Source organism: Vanessa cardui, chromosome W (genome assembly GCF_905220365.1).
Source record: "Vanessa cardui chromosome W, ilVanCard2.1, whole genome shotgun sequence".
Lineage (NCBI taxonomy): Eukaryota > Metazoa > Arthropoda > Insecta > Lepidoptera > Nymphalidae > Vanessa > Vanessa cardui.
In genome coordinates, this window is record NC_061153.1 from 10278815 (window position 1) to 10294531 (window position 15717).

The 15717-nt window shown below is 37.8% G+C and overlaps 1 protein-coding gene across 1 annotated transcript; it reads right to left on the minus strand.

The window, feature by feature from the left end:
* Positions 1-914: 914 nt before the first annotated feature.
* Positions 915-1526, minus strand: LOC124542589. Its single transcript, XM_047120520.1, has one exon. It carries the CDS (start codon positions 1524-1526, stop codon positions 915-917), a length of 612 nt encoding a protein of 203 aa, XP_046976476.1.
* Positions 1527-15717: the final 14191 nt, after the last annotated feature.

The window sequence follows — 15717 nt, forward strand, 5'->3', positions numbered from 1 at the left end:
TTATAACCTGGGCCCAAAAGATTCGTTAAGATGTAAATTTAAAGAAATCAAAATAATGACTGTCGCTTCTCAATTTGTTTTTGATAATGTTATGTATGTACGCAAAAATATAAATGATTTTCCCAAAAATTGTGACGTACATTCCATTAATACTAGGAACAGGAATAAACTTGTTACGCCTTGTACCCGATTACACAGGGTTAGTAACTCTTTTTTGGGGCAATGTATACGTTTTTACAACAGGATCCCAGAAAACGTTCAACAATATTCAATTATAAAATTCAAAAGAATCGTTAAAGAGCGTTTGTGTGCTAAAGGATATTACAGCACTAATGACTTTCTAGTTGACTGCACACCTTGGGAATGAGATGATCGCCTCCAGGCTGTTTCAAATAACAAGAATATGTTTATTGTTGTAAATTATAAATTGTCATTATAAAAAAAAAAAAATCCCACTGAGTTTCTTTCGCCGGTTCTTCTCAGGTCTGAGGTGTTATATTCCGAACCGGTGGTAGATTATTGACAATCAATAAGAAAGTGTAAACACTTCTATTTTGAATAAAGGTTTTTGACTTTGACTTTGACTATTTATGATGGTATCGTATAATTTTTTTCCAATAAAGAGTATTTTATAACAACATAATTTAAAATTTTTATATCTGATTCAAATATCAAGTATTTAATCCCCCGGAACACGGCACTTTTGCTTTTATTACATATTTGAAAACTAAAAACACTTATTGAGAAACAGCTAAATCTATCAACGTCTTTATAAGCAATTGTAATACAATATATAATTAAGACTTTTGTACTGTTATTTAGTTTTAACACAGACCTATCGATAAAATGTGTATTATTAAATAGGGCATATCTTAAATACGTTAAATATAACATCAAAACCATTGCAAACCAATTTAAATTGTACCAAAAAATTTACAGATATCTTTTTCCGTATGTATCCGTTGAACTGTCGTATCCGCCTCGCGCCGCACATATATTCTCCAGTCTCGAGTCCATATGTAACGCCAGCCAAGACGTTTGCCTTCTTCCTTGGCTTTATAAAAAAGCGTACGATTATGTCGAGTAAGATGCTCGTTAATATGCACTCGAGAGGGATTGCCGTCGATGACGCCGGAGGTGTCAGTTCCGCGCCGCACCCGCGCCGCCTTTATAATGTTATCACGCAGAGACCGCCGCGCAAGCCGCATGATCACTGGCCGCGGGCGGTGACGCTCTTCACTCGATGACAACAAACGTCGCGGTCCCACACGCTCGGCGCTAACGATGTCGCGGGCGTCGAGTGGGACACCCAGTTTGCTCGAGATTGCCTGAGATAGATGTACCACATTCTCACCATTATATTCCGGTAAACCCGCTATTTGGACGTCATTTAACAACGAGCTCTGTTCCCGGTCATTAATCTCTGTTTTTAACTGCGTGATAATGTCCTGTACCTGTGAACTGCCATGTTGAGTACAATTGTCAGATAATTTATTTTCTAGGGACGACACGCGTTCTTCTACCATGTCGACTCTTTTATGAACTCTGCCATATTTTCATTAAGCCTGCCCAACTCCAGCCTAAAAGAGGTCATCTCCCGGGCGACCGTGACAAGCTCCAATCTGAGGAGTCGCATTTCCTCGGCAAGCGATAATGCAGGGGTCTCTTCTATATCCACCGAATTCGCGTCCGTGAACACTTCGTTCGTTGTAGGCGATTCGGTGACTGCAGCGGACTTGTTTCTGCTTTCCGGTCCCCGGCAGGAACGGCACATCCAGCACGTACGAAGGCGAAAGTCGGGGCTTATGTTGACGCATGACCGATGGAACACGCAGTTGCATTTATTACATTTTGCGCCCTCTGTGGGTGACAGGAACTTACCACATTGATTACATTTATTTGCCATTGTACAAATAATGTAGTATTAGAAATATCCGGAAGGTGTCACTAAGTGTATAATATAGGTTTGTGTAGTTTATCGTTTTATAAATATCAGTGTTTGTTTTAGCACTAATAGTAGTATTTATATTTAAAGAAAAAAAGAAGAATAAACCCAAATCACTAAAACACTAGTAGCAAAATATACTTTTATGTAATGTTTACTTTTTGTGGGTAGATACGTATCAGCTGATCCGAACAGCTGATCGATTAATCACTTAAAACACGAATATTATGCTTGTTTTTCAGTTATCTATTATTTCATTCACTATGTGTATATATTGTTAATATTTTAATAAACTTTTATAAACACTTTTTCGACTTTTATATTTTTATTTTAAGAAAATAAACAACGATACTTGTCACTGCCAAACGTCACAGCGATGCAATTTCATTTCATTTTTCATTATTTTATTTTGTTAATATTAGTTTGTAATAATAAATTGTTAGATCTTCTAGTTACGAATGTTACCATAGACCTGGTAGGTAAATGGTTTTGGAATTTGTTTTTTTGTTTTTTTTTTGGCTTTTGTAGTAGTGTTGTTCTTCACCTTCGGGTTTTCACTTAATACGTAATGACCGAGTTGGCAAGGGTGGGGGTGGGGTAGCCATATATTTACGAAGTCACATTCCTTTTTCTATATTACATAAATCTCCTCCTGAGTATTCGGAGTCACCTGAACATATATTTTTGGAAGTGCTATTTGGTAACGTAAAGGTACTTCTAGGTGTTTTTTATTCGCCATAACTTCATATAGATTACTTTCAAAATTTCGATAATTTATTGGAATCTTAAGTGCCTAATGTCGATCATACTATATTAATGGGTGACTTCAATACATGTTTAGTTAAAAATGACTCTCGTGCTAAACTTTTGAAACATATTGTCACTTGTTCCAACCTTACTTTGCTCGAAACAAATCCTACTCATTATTTCCCAAATTGCTCTCCTTCTCTCCTTGACCTAATGATTGTTTCCTCACCAGAACTTGTCGCCGAGCATAGTCAGTTCCCAGCTGATGCTTTTTCTTATCATGACCTTGTTTATATGTCATATAAAATCCGCCCTCCAAAGGTTAAGCCAACAGTGGTAATGCGACGTAGTTTCAAAAAGTTCAACAATGACAATTTTATGCGGGATTTAAACTCAATCGACTGGAGCACAGTTTTTGATGCTAAAACGATTGATGAGAAGCTTTGCATTTTTAACTCCATTCTAATTGAGCTTTTTGATCTACACGCTCCTCTTAGACCAATTAGACTGAAACATCTTCCTGCACCCTGGCTAACCGAGGAGATTAAAGTGGTCATGACAAAGCGAAATAACGCTAAATTTATATATAAGTCCACACCAACCGAGCATAATCTCAGTAGATACAAGCGACTCCGAAATCAATGTAACAAGATGTGCAAAGATGCTCCAAGGAGATACATTTACTCGTCAGTTGAAAATAAGGATGTATCTAAAGTGTGGACTTTCTTAAATTCGCTGGGAATTGGCAGATCGAAGACAAGTATTCCTCACCATTTAGATTTAAACACTCTAAATGATAATTTCTCCAAATTTCCCTCCGGTAATCCTAATAAATCTAATACTACTACTATTACCTATATTATCATACTATTAGTATTTATTTATTAAGTATTCTGCTATATATATAATTTTATTTATATAATTATTTGGTATATATAATACATATGTATTTATTAAACTTATATATATATGTATTTTGTTATATATTATTTCTATTATTTAAAGATAGATAAACTTCTTTATTGCACACACGTAAAGTTGACAATAAGTAAAAGAAATTGACAAGAGAAAACATTAGTATGCAAAGGCGGTCTTATCACTATTAGTGATCTCTTACAGACAACCTCAGGAGTAAAAAGATATTATATTAGTAATACGTTAAGTGCATAGAAAGTTTATGTCAAAATAATAAAAATAAGTAAATGTCCACTACAATAATAAATATATACATCCAATATACACAAACGCATACATCTATATAAATATAATATACAATAATGTACACTTAATATACATAATCTATAAATACACACATATACATACATACATACATGCACATATATATCCTATATATTAATAATAAACATAAATTAAACAGATACGAGTATATTGTCGTCTACATGTTCGATTTGCAAAGCCAAATAATAGCGTTTTAATCGATTTTTGAATATATTAATTGTTTCTGAATGCCGAATGGTATACGGCAAATCATTTCACAGTTTAGCAGTTTTAACTGTAAAAGATTCGTTGTAACACTTAGAGTGACTTAATGGTAATTTTAATTTATTGTCACTTCTGGACCGAACATTAGGATGCGGAGGAGAGTCATTTGTAAAGAAAGCAAAGCGTTCTTTAAGATAGTGAGGTATTATCTTTAGACATCATCCTTCCCATCCTTGACCACATATTCAATTATTCCCTGTCTTCTAGTACTTTTCCTGATGATTGGCGAATAGCTCATGTCCTTCCACTTCCCAAAATACCTAACCCGACAACTTATTCGCACTTTCGTCCCATTTCTATTCTTCCATTCCTTTCTAAAGTTCTTGAACGTATTGTGCACCATCAACTCTCCGATTTTTTAAACAAAAATAAAATATTAAATCCATTTCAATCTGGTTTTAGACCTGGGCACAGTACAACAACAGCACTTATTAAAGTATGCGATGACATTAGATATAGCATGGATCTAAAGCAAGTAACTTTCTTAGTTCTTCTTGATTTCTCTAATGCATTTAATACTGTAGACTTTGAAATCTTACTTGCTATTCTTGAACGGTTTAATATTTCATCTAATGCCATCAACTGGTTTAAATCTTACATAATCGCTGTCAGTGTGTCCGGTATGATGGTAAACTTTCCACTACTGGTCACATTAAAGCTGGAGTCCCGCAGGGAGGAGTATCCCCTCTACATTTCTCAATTTTCATTAACACTGTAACCGATTTACTTACGATACCTTATAATCTTTATGCAGACGATCTCCAAGTTTATTTATCATCTCCTATTGCAGATGTTGTCAATGCTATTGAACAGATAAATCACAATCTTCAAACTATAAACTCATGGAGTAAGTCTTATGGTTTACATTTAAATTTTTCTAAATCACAACTCATTATTTGTGGTAACAAGCATCAACTATCTTTCTTAAATAATCTACAGCTGCCTCCAATAACTACTGATGGGATTTGCATAAATTATACTGATCAGGTTAAAAATCTTGGTGTCATTTTAGATAGCTCACTTACCTGGGCACCGCAGGTGTCAAACGTTAGCCGAAAGATTTTTGCTACAATAGGTACCATTAAGCGTTGGAAAAACCTGTTACCTATAAAAACAAAAATCACTTTAGTCAACTCACTATTACTTCCTATCCTCGATTATGCTGATGCTTGTTACATAAATACCACACAAGAACTGTTGGATAAGTTGGAGCGGTTACAAAATCTATGCATTAGGTACGTATTTGGGTTGAAGAAATTTGACCATATTTCTCAATACCGCGCTAAACTTCAGTGGTTAACTGTTCGGCATCGTAGAAATTTCCATGCTCTTTGCACTCTCTTTACCATCCTTTTCCATTCCCACACTCCTCACTATCTTAAAGAACGCTTTGCTTTCTTTACAAATGACTCTCCTCCGCATCCTAATGTTCGGTCCAGAAGTGACAATAAATTAAAATTACCATTAAGTCACTCTAAGTGTTACAACGAATCTTTTACAGTTAAAACTGCTAAACTGTGAAATGATTTGCCGTATACCATTCGGCATTCAGAAACAATTAATATATTCAAAAATCGATTAAAACGCTATTATTTGGCTTTGCAAATCGAACATGTAGACGACAATATACTCGTATCTGTTTAATTTATGTTTATTATTAATATATAGGATATATATGTGCATGTATGTATGTATGTATATGTGTGTATTTATAGATTATGTATATTAAGTGTACATTATTGTATATTATATTTATATAGATGTATGCGTTTGTGTATATTGGATGTATATATTTATTATTGTAGTGGACATTTACTTATTTTTATTATTTTGACATAAACTTTCTATGCACTTAACGTATTACTAATATAATATCTTTTTACTCCTGAGGTTGTCTGTAAGAGATCACTAATAGTGATAAGACCGCCTTTGCATACTAATGTTTTCTCTTGTCAATTTCTTTTACTTATTGTCAACTTTACGTGTGTGCAATAAAGAAGTTTATCTATCTTTAAATAATAGAAATAATATATAACAAAATACATATATATATAAGTTTAATAAATACATATGTATTATATATACCAAATAATTATATAAATAAAATTATATATATAGCAGAATACTTAATAAATAAATACTAATAGTATGATAATATAGGTAATAGTAGTAGTATTAGATTTATTAGGATTACCGGAGGGAAATTTGGAGAAATTATCATTTAGAGTGTTTAAATCTAAATGGTGAGGAATACTTGTCTTCGATCTGCCAATTCCCAGCGAATTTAAGAAAGTCCACACTTTAGATACATCCTTATTTTCAACTGACGAGTAAATGTATCTCCTTGGAGCATCTTTGCACATCTTGTTACATTGATTTCGGAGTCGCTTGTATCTACTGAGATTATGCTCGGTTGGTGTGGACTTATATATAAATTTAGCGTTATTTCGCTTTGTCATGACCACTTTAATCTCCTCGGTTAGCCAGGGTGCAGGAAGATGTTTCAGTCTAATTGGTCTAAGAGGAGCGTGTAGATCAAAAAGCTCAATTAGAATGGAGTTAAAAATGCAAAGCTTCTCATCAATCGTTTTAGCATCAAAAACTGTGCTCCAGTCGATTGAGTTTAAATCCCGCATAAAATTGTCATTGTTGAACTTTTTGAAACTACGTCGCATTACCACTGTTGGCTTAACCTTTGGAGGGCGGATTTTATATGACATATAAACAAGGTCATGATAAGAAAAAGCATCAGCTGGGAACTGACTATGCTCGGCGACAAGTTCTGGTGAGGAAACAATCATTAGGTCAAGGAGAGAAGGAGAGCAATTTGGGAAATAATGAGTAGGATTTGTTTCGAGCAAAGTAAGGTTGGAACAAGTGACAATATGTTTCAAAAGTTTAGCACGAGAGTCATTTTTAACTAAACATGTATTGAAGTCACCCATTAATATAGTATGATCGACATTAGGCACTTAAGATTCCAATAAATTATCGAAATTTTGAAAGTAATCTATATGAAGTTATGGCGAATAAAAAACACCTAGAAGTACCTTTACGTTACCAAATAGCACTTCCAAAAATATATGTTCAGGTGACTCCGAATACTCAGGAGGAGATTTATGTAATATAGAAAAAGGAATGTGACTTCGTAAATATATGGCTACCCCACCCCCACCCTTGCCAACTCGGTCATTACGTATTAAGTGAAAACCCGAAGGTGAAGAACAACACTACTACAAAAGCCAAAAAAAAAACAAAAAAACAAATTCCAAAACCATTTACCTACCAGGTCTATGGTAACATTCGTAACTAGAAGATCTAACAATTTATTATTACAAACTAATATTAACAAAATAAAATAATGAAAAATGAAATGAAATTGCATCGCTGTGACGTTTGGCAGTGACAAGTATCGTTGTTTATTTTCTTAAAATAAAAATATAAAAGTCGAAAAAGTGTTTATAAAAGTTTATTAAAATATTAACAATATATACACATAGTGAATGAAATAATAGATAACTGAAAAACAAGCATAATATTCGTGTTTTAAGTGATTAATCGATCAGCTGTTCGGATCAGCTGATACGTATCTACCCACAAAAAGTAAACATTACATAAAAGTATATTTTGCTACTAGTGTTTTAGTGATTTGGGTTTATTCTTCTTTTTTTCTTTAAATATAAATACTACTATTAGTGCTAAAACAAACACTGATATTTATAAAACGATAAACTACACAAACCTATATTATACACTTAGTGACACCTTCCGGATATTTCTAATACTACATTATTTGTACAATGGCAAATAAATGTAATCAATGTGGTAAGTTCCTGTCACCCACAGAGGGCGCAAAATGTAATAAATGCAACTGCGTGTTCCATCGGTCATGCGTCAACATAAGCCCCGACTTTCGCCTTCGTACGTGCTGGATGTGCCGTTCCTGCCGGGGACCGGAAAGCAGAAACAAGTCCGCTGCAGTCACCGAATCGCCTACAACGAACGAAGTGTTCACGGACGCGAATTCGGTGGATATAGAAGAGACCCCTGCATTATCGCTTGCCGAGGAAATGCGACTCCTCAGATTGGAGCTTGTCACGGTCGCCCGGGAGATGACCTCTTTTAGGCTGGAGTTGGGCAGGCTTAATGAAAATATGGCAGAGTTCATAAAAGAGTCGACATGGTAGAAGAACGCGTGTCGTCCCTAGAAAATAAATTATCTGACAATTGTACTCAACATGGCAGTTCACAGGTACAGGACATTATCACGCAGTTAAAAACAGAGATTAATGACCGGGAACAGAGCTCGTTGTTAAATGACGTCCAAATAGCGGGTTTACCGGAATATAATGGTGAGAATGTGGTACATCTATCTCAGGCAATCTCGAGCAAACTGGGTGTCCCACTCGACGCCCGCGACATCGTTAGCGCCGAGCGTGTGGGACCGCGACGTTTGTTGTCATCGAGTGAAGAGCGTCACCGCCCGCGGCCAGTGATCATGCGGCTTGCGCGGCGGTCTCTGCGTGATAACATTATAAAGGCGGCGCGGGTGCGGCGCGGAACTGACACCTCCGGCGTCATCGACGGCAATCCCTCTCGAGTGCATATTAACGAGCATCTTACTCGACATAATCGTACGCTTTTTTATAAAGCCAAGGAAGAAGGCAAACGTCTTGGCTGGCGTTACATATGGACTCGAGACTGGAGAATATATGTGCGGCGCGAGGCGGATACGACAGTTCAACGGATACATACGGAAAAAGATATCTGTAAATTTTTTGGTACAATTTAAATTGGTTTGCAATGGTTTTGATGTTATATTTAACGTATTTAAGATATGCCCTATTTAATAATACACATTTTATCGATAGGTCTGTGTTAAAACTAAATAACAGTACAAAAGTCTTAATTATATATTGTATTACAATTGCTTATAAAGACGTTGATAGATTTAGCTGTTTCTCAATAAGTGTTTTTAGTTTTCAAATATGTAATAAAAGCAAAAGTGCCGTGTTCCGGGGGATTAAATACTTGATATTTGAATCAGATATAAAAATTTTAAATTATGTTGTTATAAAATACTCTTTATTGGAAAAAAATTATACGATACCATCATAAATAGTCAAAGTCAAAGTCAAAAACCTTTATTCAAAATAGAAGTGTTTACACTTTCTTATTGATTGTCAATAATCTACCACCGGTTCGGAATATAACACCTCAGACCTGAGAAGAACCGGCGAAAGAAACTCAGTGGGATTTTTTTTTTTTTATAATGACAATTTATAATTTACAACAATAAACATATTCTTGTTATTTGAAACAGCCTGGAGGCGATCATCTCATTCCCAAGGTGTGCAGTCAACTAGAAAGTCATTAGTGCTGTAATATCCTTTAGCACACAAACGCTCTTTAACGATTCTTTTGAATTTTATAATTGAATATTGTTGAACGTTTTCTGGGATCCTGTTGTAAAAACGTATACATTGCCCCAAAAAAGAGTTACTAACCCTGTGTAATCGGGTACAAGGCGTAACAAGTTTATTCCTGTTCCTAGTATTAATGGAATGTACGTCACAATTTTTGGGAAAATCATTTATATTTTTGCGTACATACATAACATTATCAAAAACAAATTGAGAAGCGACAGTCATTATTTTGATTTCTTTAAATTTACATCTTAACGAATCTTTTGGGCCCAGGTTATAAATTGCACTAATAGCCCTCTTCTGCAGTACAAAAATAGTATTAATATCAGCTGCATTACCCCAGAGTAGGATGCCATACGACATGATACTGTGGAAATAGCTAAAATACACAAGGCGAGCTGTATCCACATCAGTCAAAAATCTAATCTTTTTTACCGCATAGGCTGCAGAGCTGAGTCTATTTGCCAATTTACTTATATGGGGGCCCCATTGGAACTTAGAGTCAATTGTCATACTAAGGAACTCTGTTGACTCTAATACATCTAATGCTTCCCCGTTTAAAAGTACATTCGCTTTGACACATATTACATTGGGAGTAGTGAATTTAATACATTTTGTCTTTTTACTATTTAACATTAAATTATTGACACTAAACCAATGTACTATTTCCGAGACAGCATTGTTCACATCGTCATACATTAAAAGACGTCTTTTTATTTTAAAAATTAAAGAAGTATCGTCAGCAAACAATACTATCTCGAGTTTATCACCTAAGAGATGTGGTAAGTCATTTATATAAACAAGGAAGAGAAATGGACCAAGAATTGATCCTTGAGGGACCCCCACAGTAACCTGAGCCCCGGGAGATCTCTTTCCATTTACATCAACCCTCTGAATCCGATTGCTCAGATACGAAATCAGAAGATTGAGTGCAGTGTCCCTGACTCCATAATGTCGTAGCTTCCTGACCAAGGTTTCGTGTTGCACACAATCAAAGGCCTTAGATAAATCACAAAAAATCCCCAAGGCATCCTGTGACTCCTCCCAGGCCCTGTAGATATTTTTTATGAGCTCAACACCAGCGTCAGTCGTCGAGCGACCCCTTGTAAATCCAAATTGTTTCTTGTGTAGCAACTTGTTCTTGTTAAAATGTACTAGCATTTGATTTAGTAATAATTTTTCAAAGATTTTGCTAAGAGTTCGTAGTACAGAGATGGGTCTATAGTTATTGGGGTCTGATGTACTACCTGACTTAAATATTGGTATTACTTTACTATGTTTCATAAGGTCAGGAAACACGCCACTAAGAACACAATTATTGAATATATTGACAAGGTAGGGTGCGATTACATCAATTATTGAATTGACTACCTTAACAGAGATCCCCCACAGATCGGCAGTTTTTTTAACATCTAGCGACCTGAAAGAACTTATGATGTCATCTACACCTACTGTATTAAATTTAAAACTTATATTACATTATTTCACATTGTTTTTTAGTAATGATTCAGCAACGGTGGGAGAGGGAATTAGTGAGCTAGTAGTCGAAAAAGGAATGTCAGCAAAAAATTTTTCAAAAATAGTTGCAACATCCCGATCTGAGGAAAATAAATTATTATCAATAGATAAACTAATGTCGGAGATGTTATTTTTGACTCTTCCAGTTTCGCAATTAATAATTTTCCAAGTCATTTTATAATTTAATTATAATTAAATTATTTTTATAACACTAACATAGTTATTAAGAAAAATTTGTAACTAACACTATGAGTCATTGATACTTGAAATAAATTATTATTATTATTATTATTATTAATTTTGTCAGGAGCGTCAATAAGTTTTTTTTTATATGTAATGATTTGGCTGTATGACATACACGTTTGAAACTCCGCCCAGCAACAATTATGCACTTGCTATTTGATTTAAAATGGATCCACATTTGCTCAACCATAGGCGCAATGGGATGTTCTAGTGTCCGCGCAGATATACCTTGTTTCACATAAAAACCCACACCACCACCTCGCGATCTTATTTCCGGCGGTCGTGGGATGTGACGCAGTCGGTAGCCGGGCACATTTGGGGCTCTGCCGTCCTCACCCTGCCGTAACCAAGTCTCATTTATGGCAATCACATCTACTTGATGCCGCTCTACTAGTACTGCGAACTCCTCGTGGTGTGAGCCAAGTGAACCCGGGTTAAAAAGACCAAACTTAAGATTATTTACCTTAACCATGGATAATGTTTAATACTTAGTAAATAAATAATGAAAATAAAAAATATAAATAGATTTAAATTCATAACAAATACATATACATATATACATATGTATAGCGGTATAATACAAGCGATTTTTCAATAAAGAATACAATTTAACAGTAAATAAATAATGAAAACAAAAAATATAAATGCATTTAAGTCCATAACAAATACTTATATACTTATTTATGATGGTATCGTATAATTTTTTTTCCAATAAAGAGTATTTTTTAAGAACATAATTTAAAATTTTTATATCTGATTCAAATATCAAGTATTTAATCCCCCGGAACACGGCACTTTTGCTTTTATTACATATTTGAAAACTAAAAACACTTATTGAGAAACAGCTAAATCTATCAACGTCTTTATAAGCAATTGTAATACAATATATAATTAAGACTTTTGTACTGTTATTTAGTTTTAACACAGACCTATCGATAAAATGTGTATTATTAAATAGGGCATATCTTAAATACGTTAAATATAACATCAAAACCATTGCAAACCAATTTAAATTGTACCAAAAAATTTACAGATATCTTTTTCCGTATGTATCCGTTGAACTGTCGTATTCGCCTCGCGCCGCACATATATTCTCCCGTCTCGAGTCCATATGTAACGCCAGCCAAGACGTTTGCCTTCTTCCTTGGCTTTATAAAAAAGCGTACGATTATGTCGAGTAAGATGCTCGTTAATATGCACTCGAGAGGGATTGCCGTCGATGACGCCGGAGGTGTCAGTTCCGCGCCGCACCCGCGCCGCCTTTATAATGTCATCACGCAGAGACCGCCGCGCAAAGGGACGCGAACAACGTCCGCGACTTCTTCGCCATATGCAACAGCCTAGACATGGACGGCATCGACTGTTTCCTGGAAGAGTACGCAGCTAATCCAGGAAACATCGCGTACTTAATCGTTAAGTACTGGGACCTGTTCGCACAGGTCAGCGCACTCCGACACCCTGTCAATGGCCAACGCTAGGATTAAACCGCGTTCGCTAGCGTTAGTCACGTTTAACGCAAACGGGCTTATCCAACAGATCGATCTAGTTCGAGAATTCCTACGTAACCATCCCGTCGACGTCATGCTAGTGCAGGAGACGTTTCTAAAACCAAACTCGCGTAGCCCTAACGTGGCCAACTACCGCATCATAAGAAATGACCGTGACTCCGCCCGAGGCGGAGGCACGTTCATCTATTACAAAAAGTCACTGCAATGCGTGCCGCTCGACAGCCCGCCGCTCACCAACGTCGAAGCGTCAATCTGTCAAATAAGTATGACAGGCCATCAGCCCATCATACTAGCATCAGTTTACCTAAGTCCATCCAAGGACCTATTAGAGAGTGACATTAGGTCACTCCTTGCAACAGGTAGCGCCGTCATTCTGGCCGGCGACCTTAACAGTAAGAGCCCTGAATGGCACTCACGCCACACAAACCAGAGGGGTAGGAAGCTAGAACAACTAGGCCACCCCAAATCATGTAACTTCACTGTCATTGCACCAATGACACCGACCAGATTCCCTCGATCGGATAACCGAAAAGACAGGCCAGACGTACTCGACGTAGCGATCTTGAAAGGCGTAACCTTACAGTTGCGCTCAATCGAGGCACTACCAGAGTTAGATTCCGATCACCGTCCGGTACTTGTCGAACTAGGGCCCGACGACCCACTTCATTATCCCTACAAAAAGATTGTCGACTGGAATAAATTTAAACAACAGATCCAGTCCGTAGACTCACAACTTTTAAAAGACATCCCAGACAGTATTGACTCCGTCGACGTTGCGAAAGCAGCTGCGACGAACCTCACGACTCACGTACGCGACATGATAGATGAGTGCTCCAAGGAGGTTCAAGTACGCCCTAACGAGCGTTATGAGCTCCCTGTAGACCTCAAACACCTTATCACGCGGAAAAACGCAGCCACGCGAGCGCACGACGCTTTTCCATCGCAGGAAAACCGGAGAAAACTCTGGGCCCTTCAGAGGGACGTCAAAGCGCGTTTCGAGGAATTCCGTAACTACACGGACGGCGAGTACCTTGGAGAAATCACGCCATCACACACTGCGTTTTGGACGATGCCGAGATCTCTCAAAGGCTCAATGGCCACTACGACCATGCCTCCGTTAATACGACCAAATCTTCCACCCGCAACAGACGACTTGGATAAGGCCGAGTGCTTGGCCGACGCCTTAGAAAGCCAATGCTCCCCGAGCATTCACCCGGTAGACCCCGACCACCTCTTAAAGGTGGACGAGGCCGTAAATCGCATAAGCTCCGTGCCACCGATGGACGACTGACTCCGACGTCAGTCGACGAAATCGAAACGATCGTCAAAGCCCTTCAGGTTAAAAAGTCTCCCGGTGCGGACCGGATAACCAATAAAGCGATTAAAAGCTTCCCGCACCAAATCATTTCTCTCTTGGTGCTAATATTTAATGCCCTTCTGGCAGGATGCTCCTTTCCAGACCAATGGAAAGAAGCCATAGTAATAGGGATCCCAAAACCAGGGAAACCTAGGAATCAGCCCACGAGCTACCGACCCATCAGCCTATTGAGCACTCTCGGAAAAATATACGAGAGAATTCTAGTAGCGCGAATCAAGGCCATCGTTCAGGCCAAACAGATCACGATACACGAGCAATTCGGCTTCAGAGCCGGACACTCGTGCGTCAACCAGGTCCACCGCATAACGGAAGACATATTAAAAGGCTTCGCCTACAGTAAAGCTACCTCCACAGGAGCTCTATTCTTCGACGTAGCGAAAGCATTCGACAAAGTCTGGCACAATGGTTTATTATATAAACTACACTTACTAGGGCTGCCAGACAGACTCGTGCTCACCATACGAGACTACTTGACGAATCGCACCTTCCGCTACCGAGTTGAAAGAACCCTGTCCTCACCTCGCCCTATCAGGGCAGGAGTCCCTCAGGGCTCCGCGCTATCTCCCATTCTTTACTGTTTATTCACCAACGACATTCCGAAGGCCACTCCAATGGTCAACCTAGCCCTCTTCGCGGACGACACCGCACTCTATACGACCTCAACCTCGACTAAGGTCATCACAAAGAGACTCCAATCCGCAGCCAACGCACTAGGCAACTGGTTTAGGAAATGGAGAATCGAAGTTAATCCGGAAAAAAGTGTAGCAGTACACTTTAGTAGAAACCCCAGTTACATAAAATGGAATCAGGGCCAACAGGGAGACATTAAAATATTCAATAAACCGATACCGTGGAAACCGGAAGCGAAATACCTGGGGGTCACCCTAGACAGTAGACTAACTTTCAAATCTCACGTAACTAGAGTCCGAAACAAAGCAGCGTTCGTACTAGGAAGACTGTATATGATGTTATGCGGGCGGAGTAAAATGTCCCTTAGAAATAAGACGACACTATACAAAGCCTGCATTCGTCCTATCATGACCTACGCGAGCCCTGTCTTTGCTCATATCAAGGCGACGCAAATCAAAAGATTGCAGACCATTCAAAATAGATTTCTCCGCATTGCCACGGACTCGCCGTGGTACATCCGAAACGTAGATCTCCATAAGGACTTCGACATCGATTCGATCGCGAAGCATCTCAAAATACTATCGACGGCGTATTTTGAGAGAGCTAAAGAACACAGCAATCCGCTGATTGCTCAATCGTGCCGATACACCTCTCGCAGAGGTAATATTCCGAATAGACTCAGGCGACCTATGCACGTCCTGAACGACACAGACGATAGCCTCACTATCGCAAACAAACCATTTGTAGGGAATAACACACTACACACCACACACCCACAGCGTTTCCGCCGGCGGAAACGAGGACCCAGTTATGCGACGT

What these genes read in the sequence shown, in the direction of transcription:
- LOC124542589 (XM_047120520.1), bottom strand. Translation starts at nt 1,526, where the DNA reads ATGGTAGAAGAACGCGTGTCGTCCCTAGAAAATAAATTATCTGACAAT.